Source organism: Malus domestica, chromosome 05 (assembly GCF_042453785.1).
Source record: "Malus domestica chromosome 05, GDT2T_hap1".
Lineage (NCBI taxonomy): Eukaryota > Viridiplantae > Streptophyta > Magnoliopsida > Rosales > Rosaceae > Malus > Malus domestica.
The window spans coordinates 25,054,052-25,067,777 of record NC_091665.1 but is presented as its reverse complement, the minus strand read 5'-3'; the positions used below and the strand labels follow the sequence as shown (position 1 = coordinate 25,067,777).

The 13,726-nt window shown below is 37.3% G+C and overlaps 1 protein-coding gene across 1 annotated transcript; it reads right to left on the bottom strand.

The window, feature by feature from the left end:
- Nucleotides 1-6,154: 6,154 nt before the first annotated feature.
- On the bottom strand, nucleotides 6,155-7,677 carry LOC103445244 (signal recognition particle 43 kDa protein, chloroplastic). Its single transcript, XM_008384240.4, has one exon. It carries the CDS (start codon nucleotides 7,412-7,414, stop codon nucleotides 6,245-6,247), a length of 1,170 nt encoding a protein of 389 aa, XP_008382462.3. The 5' UTR covers nucleotides 7,415-7,677; the 3' UTR covers nucleotides 6,155-6,244.
- Between the last annotated feature and the right edge of the window lie 6,049 nt (nucleotides 7,678-13,726).

Genomic DNA, 13,726 nt, shown 5'->3' with positions numbered 1-13,726 from the left:
TAGAAAATAGGGGGAAGATGGTGCATCAGGCACTGTTTAAAAACAAAAATTATGATTAAAAAAAAAGAAGAAGAAAAAAAAGGGAAGTAACGTATCATAGTCAGATATATGCTTTATTTGTATTTAGCATAATACATTGAATAAAATAGGGCTTGTCTATTGATATCTCTAAGAAATTACAAATATATACAACAACAACAACAACCCAAAATTAAAAATTAAAAAAATTAAAAAAAAAAGGAAAGAAAGAAAAAAAAAAAAGAGCCTTCACAAATGTTGCTCACGTGAAGCCTCAGCACAGACAGAACTCTAGAAGAATGGGGCACTAGAGAATGATCATCTGGCGCCTCAATACTTGGTCGAACTTCATATGGCGAAGGCAAAAAGTGCCTCTGGAATACAGCCACGAACCTTTGATGGTCACTTTGAATCCGACCTTCAGATTCCTGCAACTGATCAAACTTTCTCTTCATGCTCGTTGAATAATTATTTGCAAGCATGTGCAACTCTCTATTCTCGCACTTGAGCTGTTTGATCTCTTGTCTAAGATCTTCCACATCGGTCGTCAATGATTCAACTTGGCAAGTTCAAGCAAGTAGGCATTGGCCCATATTGGACACAGAGCCCGCACACCAAACACTGAGAGCTAATGAGTCTCGAACGGCCAACTCATCAGACCGTCTTAAAAGAAACCTATTATCTCTAGAAGTAAGGAGGTTCCTATCTACTACTATAGCTGTTATTTCATCCCTCATCGTAGAGTCTTCAAATGTAAGATGGCCATTAAAAGATAAGAAGGACAGGCGCCATATATTATCTTGACGCGGCTCGTCTGCATCACTTATGAGACTCAAATCATAGTAGAGAGAATCTTCACAAACGAGCAATCTTCAAAGTGTGCATTTTTAATACAATCGATACCTCTATAAAAAGAGAAGCAACACAGCAACTTGTTCAAAAATCGAAGAGACACCACTCGTCGAGTTTCAAAAGCCAGATTTTCCTGCATAAAGTCCGTCAGCACTTTTCAAACGTAATCTCAGCTTATTGGATATCACGTGCAACTTTGTCAAATATATTTAACAAAGTTGAAAACGCGTGAATTTTACTATTCCAACTACAACGCTATCGCTAACAAGAGTGGGTGACAAGGCCACATCCGCACCACTACCTGTTATTATGAAGTCCCTATATATGTTGACCTTCATCCTCCATGGCAAGGCACACATCCAAAACGCCTGACTCTGCTTCCTTGCCAAGAATACATCTGCAACCAAACTTCTCAACATACTCAGTTTTCTTCCTCCCTGAAAATACCTCTTCAACCAAGTTACACCAGAGCAAAAGTATCTTATATCATTAGGGTCGAAAGCAAGATTATCTCATAGCATGCTTTCTCGCTGTCCTTGTCTTTATTCTTGTTTTTCCCTGCAGGATAAGAAGAAATGGAGCAATCAACTGGCACTTGGAATCAACCTTCCAATTTGGATCCAACTGCCTAGAACCCCTTACCTGATTGCTTACCTAGCACTGCTCTCAAGCATTCATCTTCAACTATTGATGTACTTTTGAAGAAGATACCAAATGTCTGGAGAACAGATAAGACAAGTGAAAATGATAGATCGAAGCATGTGGACACAATCGCAACCAATACATGTGATAGATCGAAGAGTATCTCATATCATGCTTTTTCCTTGTCTTTTCCTTTGCCCTTACCCTTACCTCATGACAATGAGAAAGAAAGCAATCAGTCAGAACCTAAAATCAAACTTTCGATCTGGAATTGATTGCCCGGAACCTTTGCTTAGTTGCTTACCTAGCATTGCTCTCGAGTGCTCGTCTTCAACTGTTGTTAGGTATCAAATTTCCTCAGGAAATACCTCATAACAGTTGATATGATATTGGCTTTTTACACTGAAGCTGCCAAGCATGGATGAGTTGCTAAGAAGTGATGCTCTGAAAGAGCATTTAAATGCAAAAGGTTACGCACCACTTCTGCTATGCAAAAGATAAGCAAAGAAAAATGCGGCACGATGATCTTGAACAAATCACTATAAGCATGACGCTCTTCCCTGCATAACTGCATAATCTAGAAGGAGAAGTCTAAGTCAAATTCTAGCCCACCATCGTTACTCTAATCGAATAGCTCGAGAAGCTTTAACAGTCTTTTACTGGTACCGTTGCCAAAGAGCAAAGCCTCGCCGTGCAACCCTGTCAAATCACCACTGCTTCTTCAAAAGTAAAAAAGTATCTTATATAATGCTTTCTCCATGTCCTTTTCTTTGTCCTTGACCTGCAGGACAATGAGAATGAGAGAAATCAGTCGACACTTGGAATCAAGCTTCTAGTCAGGAACCTACTGCCTGGAACCCCTTCCCTGATTGCTTACCTAACATTGCTCTCAAGTAATCATCTTCAATTGCTGATGTACTTCTAGAGAATGTACCACATCTGCCTGGAGAATAGATAAGACGAGTGATAATGAAACATCAGGCTTGTGGATAATCAACAAATGCAATAACTACATGTGCTGATTCATCCCGAACAAAGATGAATCTCACTTGCTAGGTGAAACCGCTCGTGGTCCCATTTAAATTCAAGATCAAGCCTTGAAGAAATCACGAGTCCGATTCAAGATCAAGTGTCCACCACCCTTGAATCAAATTCAGCTTCAGATCAAAGGAGTAAGTTCGGACCTTTGGAGGAAACCAGAAAACCCTCCAGCCCAGTTCAAGATTAAGCCTATGGAAAATCAACAATGGGAGGAAACCAGAAAATCTTCCAGCCGAATTCAAGATTAAGCCCCAACGGCCCCTGAAGAAACTTTCAGGCCAATTCAAGATCAAGCCTTGACGACTCTTGGATTGGCGTCTACGTTGAGGGACTTCAAAACACATCTTCTACACGTGACAAGCACATGTATATGGCGTGCCTTGAAGTGGGGGCATTTGTAGACATCGAAATTTCAGTGAAATAAATGTTGACCAATAATTAAAATTTCAACGTTCATGTATCACTTGACCATTTGAGAAGAAATGTGCCACTTCTTAAACATGTCCTCTAGCAGCACCAGTCCATAATCTGAGTATATCCGAAAGCCAGATTAAGCATGTGTGATGATTCAATTACAATATTTGATAAGGAAAACCAAACACTTAAAACTAGACTTTACAACTAATGTAAATATTTTAAATTGATGATCGGGTATGTTCGTTGTATTTTTCTATCGTCGATTAGTGTAGATGTAAAAAAATCATCATGTTGCAGAGCTAAAATAACTGTTAACTTGTTATTTTTCATTTCTAACCGTAGAACGATTTCGTCCCGTTGCCTAATTTGAAAGTTTGTTTTGGTGATTTTTTGCGTATGCGATCTCAGAGTACATACAAATGAGTTTGACGGTTGGATTACTAAAATTAATTTTGAAGATTGTGAAAATCATTGAAGGAATTGAATATGCCAAAATGTCCCTCGCCTTTACTTGACGAAATAGTATATTTTGCCCTACAAATCATAAACCATAAATCCTAAATCTTAAATATACATTTGCACGACAAAACCTGAATGGTTCATTGCCCAGAGGATGTCATGATACATGCCAAGTTTTTTTACTTGACACGAAAACTTTACCCGATGAATGACACTTTGCCTGTCGAACTACTGTTGTCGGGAAAAAACGTCTGAAGAAGCCAAAGTGTTGACAAGTTTTACCCAACGAACGTTTGTATTCCGGCTGGTAAAAATAATTTGTTTCGTCGGACAAATAGTAATTTCAGGTAATATATGAATGTATGCATGCGTGACAAATTGACAACCACTGCCTGCAAGGTGTCATTGACTCAGTAAGTTGGCCAATTCCTCATTTACCATCCTTTTCTTTTTCTTCTTAACAAGTTTGGTTAAACATATCCACATCTACATACCAGATTCATCTCATATGCTAGCAAGTATTTTCATATTGGATCGAGTTTCCTAGCTAGGGGTGTTCATTGGTTCGAAACAAATTGAATTGTTTATTTTCGAATCCAATTCGGCCCTGGCTAGTTGGAGCTCGAGACTCCTTCTTAGGTCAAATTAGCCTTAGTTCTTGCCCATGACTCCTTAAGAAGGCAGTTTAGGACAAAACTGGTAGCCAATGAAAACTAGACACGTAACACTTTTTTAGCTTCTAACCACTCTCACCATTAGAACAAAAATAACTTTGGAAGGCTAAATTTAGTAAATTGTGTCAATTTGAGGGGCTAGATTTCATCAATTTGGAAGGCTAAATTTATTTTAAGAAACCTCAAGTTTGATTCACACGGTTGTTTTTTTTTTCTTTTAAAAAAAAGGAACAATTTGTGGCAAGCCACGGTTATCCACCCCTTCCGGGTCCAGAGAGGCTATGAGGAATTTCACCTTACCCGTGACCACAGTCAAGTAGATTCACGCGGTTGTGAGTATGATATATATTTGTAGTAAATATGATACCTAGTTTGGATCATTCTGACCATGTACGAAACTGTTGTCTTAAAGCTTTGTTGTTTGGAAGTTCTAAATTAGGAATATGTTATTCACACACCTATTTTTACTTCTCACACATTTCTGATTAATTTCTGTCATTTAATTTTCTTCAATTTATTCGGTCTGATGACCGAAAATTGAGAGGGGTGTGTGGAAAATGAAATTTAGGAGGTGTGTAGATAGCACACCCCCTAAATTATTGTATGTGGAATTTGGGTTCACTCATACTATACTGAGCTAATTTCTGGATTATTTGAAAGAAAATAGATTGAGGATTTGATTATTCTAAATTGAAATCATGTGTATGAACTTTACCTCATAAGGTATATTAATTAGTTCTTGCTTTTTGAATCTTAACACTTTATTACCCGTACGTTGCAAGATTTTGATAAACTTTCTCTGTTGTTAAACTACCGTTAGAAATTTAACCGGCTGTTAGAAATTATTTCAAGTATAAGAAGTTAAGGGCTCGTTATTAATACAATCATTAACTAAATGAAGAATATTAAATAAATTATTATTAATACAATTGATACAATGCATCTAATAAGTAATATTATTACTAAGAAAACATTTACACTCTTGAAAATTATAAGCATATAATTCCTATTATTAATGATATAAAAGTAAATAATTAATTTCATATTTAATAATGCATGATTATTAACAACCCCTTTTCATATAATAAATCTTTATATTTTTTTATTCACAGATGAAATGGTTCAGTTTCAGGTATGGGTTTGGGATGGATACCCCAATAACCATAACCGAACTTGAAACCAAAAAATTTACCCGACGGTTACCTATAATCGTAAAATCAAAGTGTACATAATAGAAAAACAAATGAACGAAAAAAGTGAAAATATATTACTTAATTGACTGGAAATGAATAAATAAGAATGAGGATCCTCTCCGGATTCTCTTTATGAGGATTCAAGAGATCCTTTAATCGTGTCTGTTTATTGTAAATCGTACGGCCAGTTTTTGTCATGTATTATTTCTATTCAATTTTAAATAAAAAAATTTAAAATGATTTATTATCGCACGCTATATGATAAATGGACATGATTAAAGGATCACCGAGGATCCTCATTAAATAAATAATACATAATCTTCAAGAAGGTTACATCAATGAAAAAGACTACATCTTGATAGACTTACACCTAACTGAATTACAAACATCTTATTTACATATAACTAACCCTAATTTTAAGGGGCAAAGAATCCAAATTCTGTTCTTTTAAAAATAAAATTAAAAAAAAAAAAACCCAAAGAGCTAACTAATTTACTTTTTCCAACAAATTGTACTCGTGTTATATATATATATATATATATATATATATATATATATATTTTCCCTTTTAAATGTTAGATAGGGAAAAAATGTGAAATCAAATGCATGTGGCAAACTTCCTACCAGAAAAATGTATGTGCTAAAATTAGTATGCTATGCCATGGCCTTTAACATCTTTTATGATCGCCATTGTTACATGATATGGATTAACTCGAGATTGAGTAACTCAATTTTTCGTAAAATTAACACGTAAAGTATCGAATATCGCCTAATATTATGGATGCAACGGTTCACATATACAGTACGGAAAAACGTACTCATAAGTTGAAGTGTAAGAAAAGTGGCATAACACATGAATTTGCACAATAGCATTTTCCTTGAGGTCACATTGATCACCAAAACTATGCCATGTGATCATTTCAATTAGATGCACAACAAAAGTATATCCTACTTTCCCAATTGGGCCTCCTCCACATTACCCGGCCCACTTGAATTTTGGGCCTCCACAAACTCCTTGATCAAATCAGGATCAACATTCTCCTCCGGCTCCCACGTGGCCTCATCTATATCCGTCCATTTCACCAAGTACTCCAGCTTCCCTTCATCCCCAACTCTCTTTCCCACCACCCCTTCCGCCACCGCGTACTCGAGCCCCGCCTCGTAGTCCGCCACCAGATCCTCGCCGATTAGCTTTGCGTTGACCCACTCGTTATCTCCGCCGTCCTTCCATTTGACCAAATACTCCGTGCGACCCCCTTTCCCGCGCTTCTCCAGCAACTCCTGCACCTCCGCGTACTCGAATATTACCCTCTCTAGCTCCCTAATCACGGCCTCCAACCCCAACCGCCTCGCAAAGTGCATCGGGTTCCCCTGCGGCGTCGTTTTGAGTATCTCCCGCGCCAAATCCAACGGCTTCCGCCCCCTCTCGTCCTCCACTTCGGGATCCGCACCCAGCTCCACCAATAATTTGACGACACCAGGACGGACATAACCAGCAGCCATATGTAACGCTGTTAGTCCCCCGCCGTTATCGCGGTGGTTCAAATCGGCTCCGGCCTCGGCCAGAACCCGAACGCACTGCTCCGACCCGAGACCCGAGACGAATATGAGAGCAGTGCGGCCATCCCCGTCAACGGCGTCAACGTCGCGCGAGTCGTCCTCGGCAGCTATGAGCTGACTCAGTGCGGATTCGTCAGCATTTTTGGCGGCGGTCCACCACGGGTTCTCGTACTCCGCCACCACGTCCTTCGCAATGGAACCCGACGGGACCCACGACGGCGAATGGCCGTCTTTCCAGGAAATTAAGTACTGCATCCCCTTGCCGCCCACCAGCGCTCTGCTTCCGATGATTTTGTCTACCTCTCCGTAGGATTCGTCGTTTTCGTCGGGTTCATTGGCATCTGGGAGCGGAAGTGGGTTATGGGTTTCGATGGATTGGGTTTGTTGTTGGTTTTGGATGGCGGAGACGGTTATGAGGGTGGTGGGCTTGGTGGTGGTGTAGGTGGTGGGTTTAAGGCGGTGGAAGGATTGGGGAGGGAATGAGGAGGTGGTGGTGGTGAGGCTTGGGGAGAGTCTGAGGCCGGAGATGGAGTACTGGTTGACGAAGAGAGCGTCCATGGAGTTTTGGTGGTGGTGGTTAGAGAAGCGACTGAGGTTTCATTGGCGGTGTTCCGAAGAGTGTTCGGGAGAGAGGATAGTGGAGGGGAGAGAGGGAGAGAAGTATTCGTTAAGGATAAGAAATCCCATCCAATCCATTTTTACTTGTTTTGGAGTCAGAGTGGGACATCGGTGGTATTATCATGTTTTTGGTTTCGGAGGTTTCAAATTCCGCACCGCAATCTCGAGGTTCAAAACTAAACCCAAAATGTTACACTGGGCTTATAACAGATAAGCCCATTATTTTTCAATTATTGATAAACCACAAACTAAGATGTTGACACCTATCCAAAAAATAACTCATTAAATTATACAAAAATAAAAAATCGCACGTGTCGAATTGAGATTTATCAAAAGAGAATGAATTTATCAAAAAAAAAAAAAAATGAATGACTTACTACACGTAGTGAGCATAGTATTTTTCACCTTCTATGATGAAATTTGGCAAGGGCTTTGTGTGTACTTGTGACTATACTAATTGGAGAAGATATTCTCCTTATATCATGGCGAGAGTTGAAATCATTCATCTTCTATGATGTTTTATTCCTTTCAAATTATATATTACCAATAAAATTGTAATGTAATAATTTGGCAAGGGCCTTGTGTGTGCTTCTTAGTTTACCTCCATTAAGAAATGTTGCATTATTTTGCAAGCGATGGAATTTCAATTACGTACCAGAAATATTGTTTTCTTTTCACACAAGCAATATTAATAGGAGTAAGTTACAATTACTATATTTTTAGTACTATTTTTTAATAGAGATAGAACCCATCAATGCGTGAATGTCTCATATCTATTAGAAAGATGACACAATTATACTATAAAAACGTATAAAAAAATGCAGGATTAATTTCCGTACAAACGCCCTACGCCATAACCACGTAAAGCAAGTAGTAGTCAATACAATCGTGTCAAAATCGTGATTTATGGTTACGTAAAATAAAAGCCATAGAAAAATGAATAACATAATGAGTCCACGGGTGGCTGTATCACATGCGAGATTTCTAGATGGCACAAAAAGTTTCTTGTCAGTTATTATATAATCTCCACCATCTCCGTGTATTAATTTTACAAGGCCATCACACTCCATGCTTTCACAATTAGATGGACGTAGACTTTGCCATAATTCAATACACCTGCCAGTTCATCAACAAACATTATACTACTTTCCAGTCAACTCACTCCATTCACATTTAAATTGTTAGGAGTATTGGATCAACTGTTGAGAGATTGCCACTTGTCAATAGATTACATAGGTAGTTACAAAGATACCTTATCTTGTAAGCCGTTATAGTTGTTAAGATTTACATTTGTACAAAAGACTAAGTTTGTAAGAAAGAAGTCAGTTAGTGTGAATGAAATATTCCTTTTTTCCTCTCTAAGAAATCTCAAGAACTCTCTCTCTCTGTGATCATCTTTCTCTTTGAGTTTATAGATTGATGTAGGTTGGTTTACATGGTATCATCGCCAAAGAAAGCTTAACAGCTTGACGGTGATCGATCTTGGTGATTTGCTTCCGCTCTCTTGCTGATCTCTTCGATCAATATATTTTCTTGATCTTTTATTGCCCAATTCTGCTTCTAGGGTTTCGTCTTCTTCTCAATTCTATGATTCTATGTATGCGATTCTCTGCACACAAGGTGTTTGATTGAAGTACTCAAACTGATTTTCTCTCGATTCTTGATTGGCAACTGCTACAATGGTGACAGCATCGCAATTACAAATCTTACAATCCCCAATTATATCCCTGATTTCATTAGTCTCAATCTCTGTTACTTTGAAGCTCAATGACTCCAATTATTTGCCATGGCATTTTCAAATGCAATTGTTGCTTGAGGGGCACGGTATTGATGATCTTTTGGGTGTGTCAACACCTTGTCCTACTCAGTTTCTTGTGACTCAATTTGGGGATTTAGAGGTTGATTATGGCAATTCTTCAACTTGTACAGTTTATGATGAATATACGATTTGGAAGATGCATGACAAGGCATTGATGCAGTTGAATACTGCGACATTATCACCTACAACATTGTCATGTGCAATTGGAAGTACTAGTTCCCAAGATTTGTGGACAAGGTTAAAGGAGCAATTTTCAACAGTTACTCGCACAAGTATTTTCCAAAAGAAGCCTGAACTAAAACCATTAAGAAGGGTAATGATTCTATCACTGTTTACTTACAAATAATCAAATAAGGTAAGGATTACTTGTCTGCTGCAAGGGTAATGTTTGAGGATGATGATATTGTGATACTCACTTTGAATGGTCTACCTATTGAGTATAATATAATTAGGTCTGTTATTAGAGGTCGGGAAACTGTAATTTCTTTAAAGGATCAGCAATCTCAATTACTTGCTGAGGAAGTCATGCTTGAACACTAGGGGTGAGTTCAGTTTCGTTCGGTTCAATTTTTGGCTGAAACCGAAAACCAAACCAAAGTTACTGTTTGGTTCAATTTTTCTTTGGTTTTTTTCGATTTTGGTTTTTTCGGATTTGGTTTTGGTTCGGTTCGGTTTTTTCCATGAATTTTTTTTCTATGAAAATTGATAACAAACTATCACGAAACTGTGATCCTGATGATCTTTATCTGTCGAATTCAAACTCTACAGAGGAAGCTGACCCTCACTGATGCCTAACTACAAGGACTTAATCTGATGGTTTTGTTGCTACTGCTAATGATTTTATTTCCCTAGGTTCAATTTATCGGACTGCCAAAGAAATGGACAATAATAGTAGCAGCTCATCCACTATATTGAACATAACCTTATTTTGTAACATGTTGCCTTACTACTATGATTTCATGGTAGAGTCTAATGAGTCTAAACTCATTAGCATCAACATAGGTCCTAACGCAAAAACTAAAACTAACAATTCCTTTCTAAATGGACTCAAAATCTTGGAAACTAAAACTAAATGGGCTTACAAATTAGGTTTAGAAAATAATACCAAAAACAAATAATTAAATAAAAAATAAATAAAAATATTAATTTAATTAATTCAGTTCAGTTTCTAGACCACTGAAACCGACACTGAACCAAAAGAATACGGTTCTGTTCGATTTTTTCAATTTGGTTCGATTTTTTCGTTCGGTTCGATTTTTTTGATCTCGGTTTGGTGTTCAGTTCGATTTTTTTCGGTTTTCGGTTTTTTGAACCCACCCCTATTGAACACAATGTTGGCAATTCTATGTTTAATGCTCTTGTAGCTGATGCCTTTAGATTTAATCCTAAAAATGGTGGTTCGTTTTCTAATAATAAGTCTAATCCTCACAATGGTAGTTATAAATCTTTTCACAATAAGAACAAGGGCAGAGATAGGTTTTCACATAATTTTAATGATGGCAACTATAAATTCTCTTGGGAGCCAACTAATAATGGCAATTCCAAGTTTTCTTATGTTGGTACTCTTGGTGGACTTCCAAAACAGCAAAATTTCATTCCTCAGGTTTCCATTTGTCAAATATGTGGAAAAAATAATCACGTGGCTAATACTTGTCGATTCAGAACTGTTTAAGGTTGTCAGATTTGTGGCAAGAACAATCATATTGCTGATACATGCAGATTTCAAAATGTTCATTCTCAGGGTAATTCTTATGGAAATTTTCAAGGGTGTTACATTTGTGGCAATCCTAATCATTTTGCCTCACATTATTTTCAGAAGAATAATTTTTCCATGACTGTTATGCATGCTACTTACCAGTCACCATCTGCACCTCCTCAATTGCAATCTGATCAGGCTTCATAAGTATGGATCACAGATTCAGGGACTACAAACCATATGACCTCTGAGCTCAACAATCTATCTTTGGTTGTTCCATATCCATCCAATGAAACAATTTAGCAGGTTAAAAATGAAGGTTTATCAATTTTTCACATTGGTTTTTCCACTCTAAATACCCCAGTTCAATCTTTGAAATTAAATTCAATGTTGGGTGTGCCAAAGTTGACACAAAATTTACTCTTAGTTCATCGAATTTGCCTTAACAATAACTGCTGATTAATTTTTGATGCGTTGTGATTTTGAATTCAGAACAAAACCACAAGAAGGATTCTATTCAAAGAACTGTGTAGTGATGAATTGTACCTGATTCCTACCTATCAATATGGTTCCAAGAAGAAGGTTGTTGTTGGTGCTGCCTACCTTGGCAAGCAAGTTACTTCAAATATTTGGCACAGCAGGCTAGGTCACCTCTCAAACCCAATTGTTTCTCAAATGTTAAAGAAATCCAATGTGTCTTTTGTTGTTGATACTACACCTATCTTGTGTCATAGATTTCTGGAAGGCAAGTTTACTAAACTTCCTTCAATAATGATGTGTCTAAGTATATAAGTCCATTTGAAATTGTTCATAGTAATGTTTGGGGCCCTGCTCCTTGTGTATCAATTGAAGGGTTTAAATACTATGCAACCTTCATTGATGAGTGTACTAGATACTATTGGATTTTTCCAATTATCAATAAAATGAAGTTTGTTCCACTTTCATATCCTTTTACAAGTTCATTTTGAATCAGTTCAATGTTTCAATTAAGGTTTTACAGAGTGATGGTAAGGGGAATATATATATATAGGCAATCAATTCAAAACCTTATTGTTAGACAAAAGTATCAGTCATCACTTGTCTTGCCCTTATACACCAAAACAAAATGGACTGGCTGAATGAAAGCACATACACATCATTGAAACCACAATCACACTTCTTCAATATGCCTTCTTACCTACTCCTTTTTGGTCTTTTGCTTGCCAAACATCAGTCTATCTCATTAACAGGATGCCAACTTCTATTTTAAACAATAAGTCACCCTTTGAAGTTCTGTATAATTCAATACCTGAAATTAATCATTTCAGGGTATTTGGTTCTTCTTGTTTCCCATTGCTTAGACCATACTACAGTTCCAAATTGCAACTTAGGACTACAAAATGTGTTTTTCTTAGTTATGCATCTAAGTTCAAGGGTTATATTTGTTATGAAGTCTTACACAGAAGGATTTATATTTCTAGGCATGTCCTGTTTGATGAGTCAGATTTCCCTTATTCTGATTTGATTCTTCAAGTGTCTCATTCCAACACTCTTACCAAAGTCTCAGTTTCTTCACCAATAGTAGTTGTTCCCAATTCTCAAAATGTGTTAGTAATTCCTCAGCATCACCAAAATGTGCACTCTATACCTAGTCTTGCACCTGTGCCAAATCCTACTGTTATGCCAAGTTCAATTCATATGCCTATATCTGCATCAAATTCTCAAAGTGCAACAGAAGAACACTCCATCACTCCATCACTCCATCACTCCATCAACACAGTCCTCATCTTCTATTGTCCTTATGGTTCCTAATTTCCATCCTGAGAGTTTACAAGTGGTGTTATCCATTCCACCACTTAATTTTCACCCAATGCAAACCAGGTCCAAAAGTGGTATTTCCAAGAAAATTGCATTGTTATCTGCAATTCATGAACATGGTGGTGTTGATCTCACTAAGGTTGGACCTACAACCTACAAATCAGCTTTAAAGTCTTTTGTTTGGACTGTAACTATGAAAGAATAATTGGCAGCACTTTATTCTCAAGGCACTTGGTCATTGGTTCCATTTCTTGATAAAAAGAACCTGGTAGGGTGTAAATGGGTTTTTAAGATTAAAAAGAATGTAGATGGCACCATTGAGATATATAAGGCAAGGTTGGTTGCCAAGGGGTTCAATCAAGAAGAATGGGTGGACTATGGTGAGACTTTTAGCCTAGTTGTTAAGCCAACCACAGTGAGATTATTTCTAGCCTTGGCTACAAATTATAAGTGGTCTTTAAGGCAGCTAGATGTCAAAAATGTCTTCTTACATGACATTCTTCATGAAGAGGTTTATATGGCACAACCTCCATGTTTTGTTGACAATAAGAATTCAGATTATGTGTATAGGTTACGCAAATCATTATATGGTCTGAAACAAGCCCCACAGGCATGTAATGATAGGTTCGTAATATTCTTGCTTTCATTGGGATTTCAAACAACATATTCTGATACTTCACTATTTGTTAAAACTGTTGGCAAGTTAATTGTGATTCTTCTTTTGTATGTTGATGATATAATCATCACTAGAAGTAATGATGCTGCAATTTCTAAGGTCATCACTGCTCTCACACATGAATTTGACATCAAAGATTTATGCTTATTACACTATTTCTTGGGAATTCAGATTGTTCACAAAACAGATGGTATTTTTCTATCTCAAAACAAATATGTCACTGAGTTGCTTACAAAGTCTAAGATGTTATCTACTAAGCCTTGT

Bases quoted from the DNA above. Each gene is read 5' to 3' on its own strand.
- LOC103445244 (XM_008384240.4), bottom strand. From the start codon at position 7,414: ATGGACGCTCTCTTCGTCAACCAGTACTCCATCTCCGGCCTCAGACTC.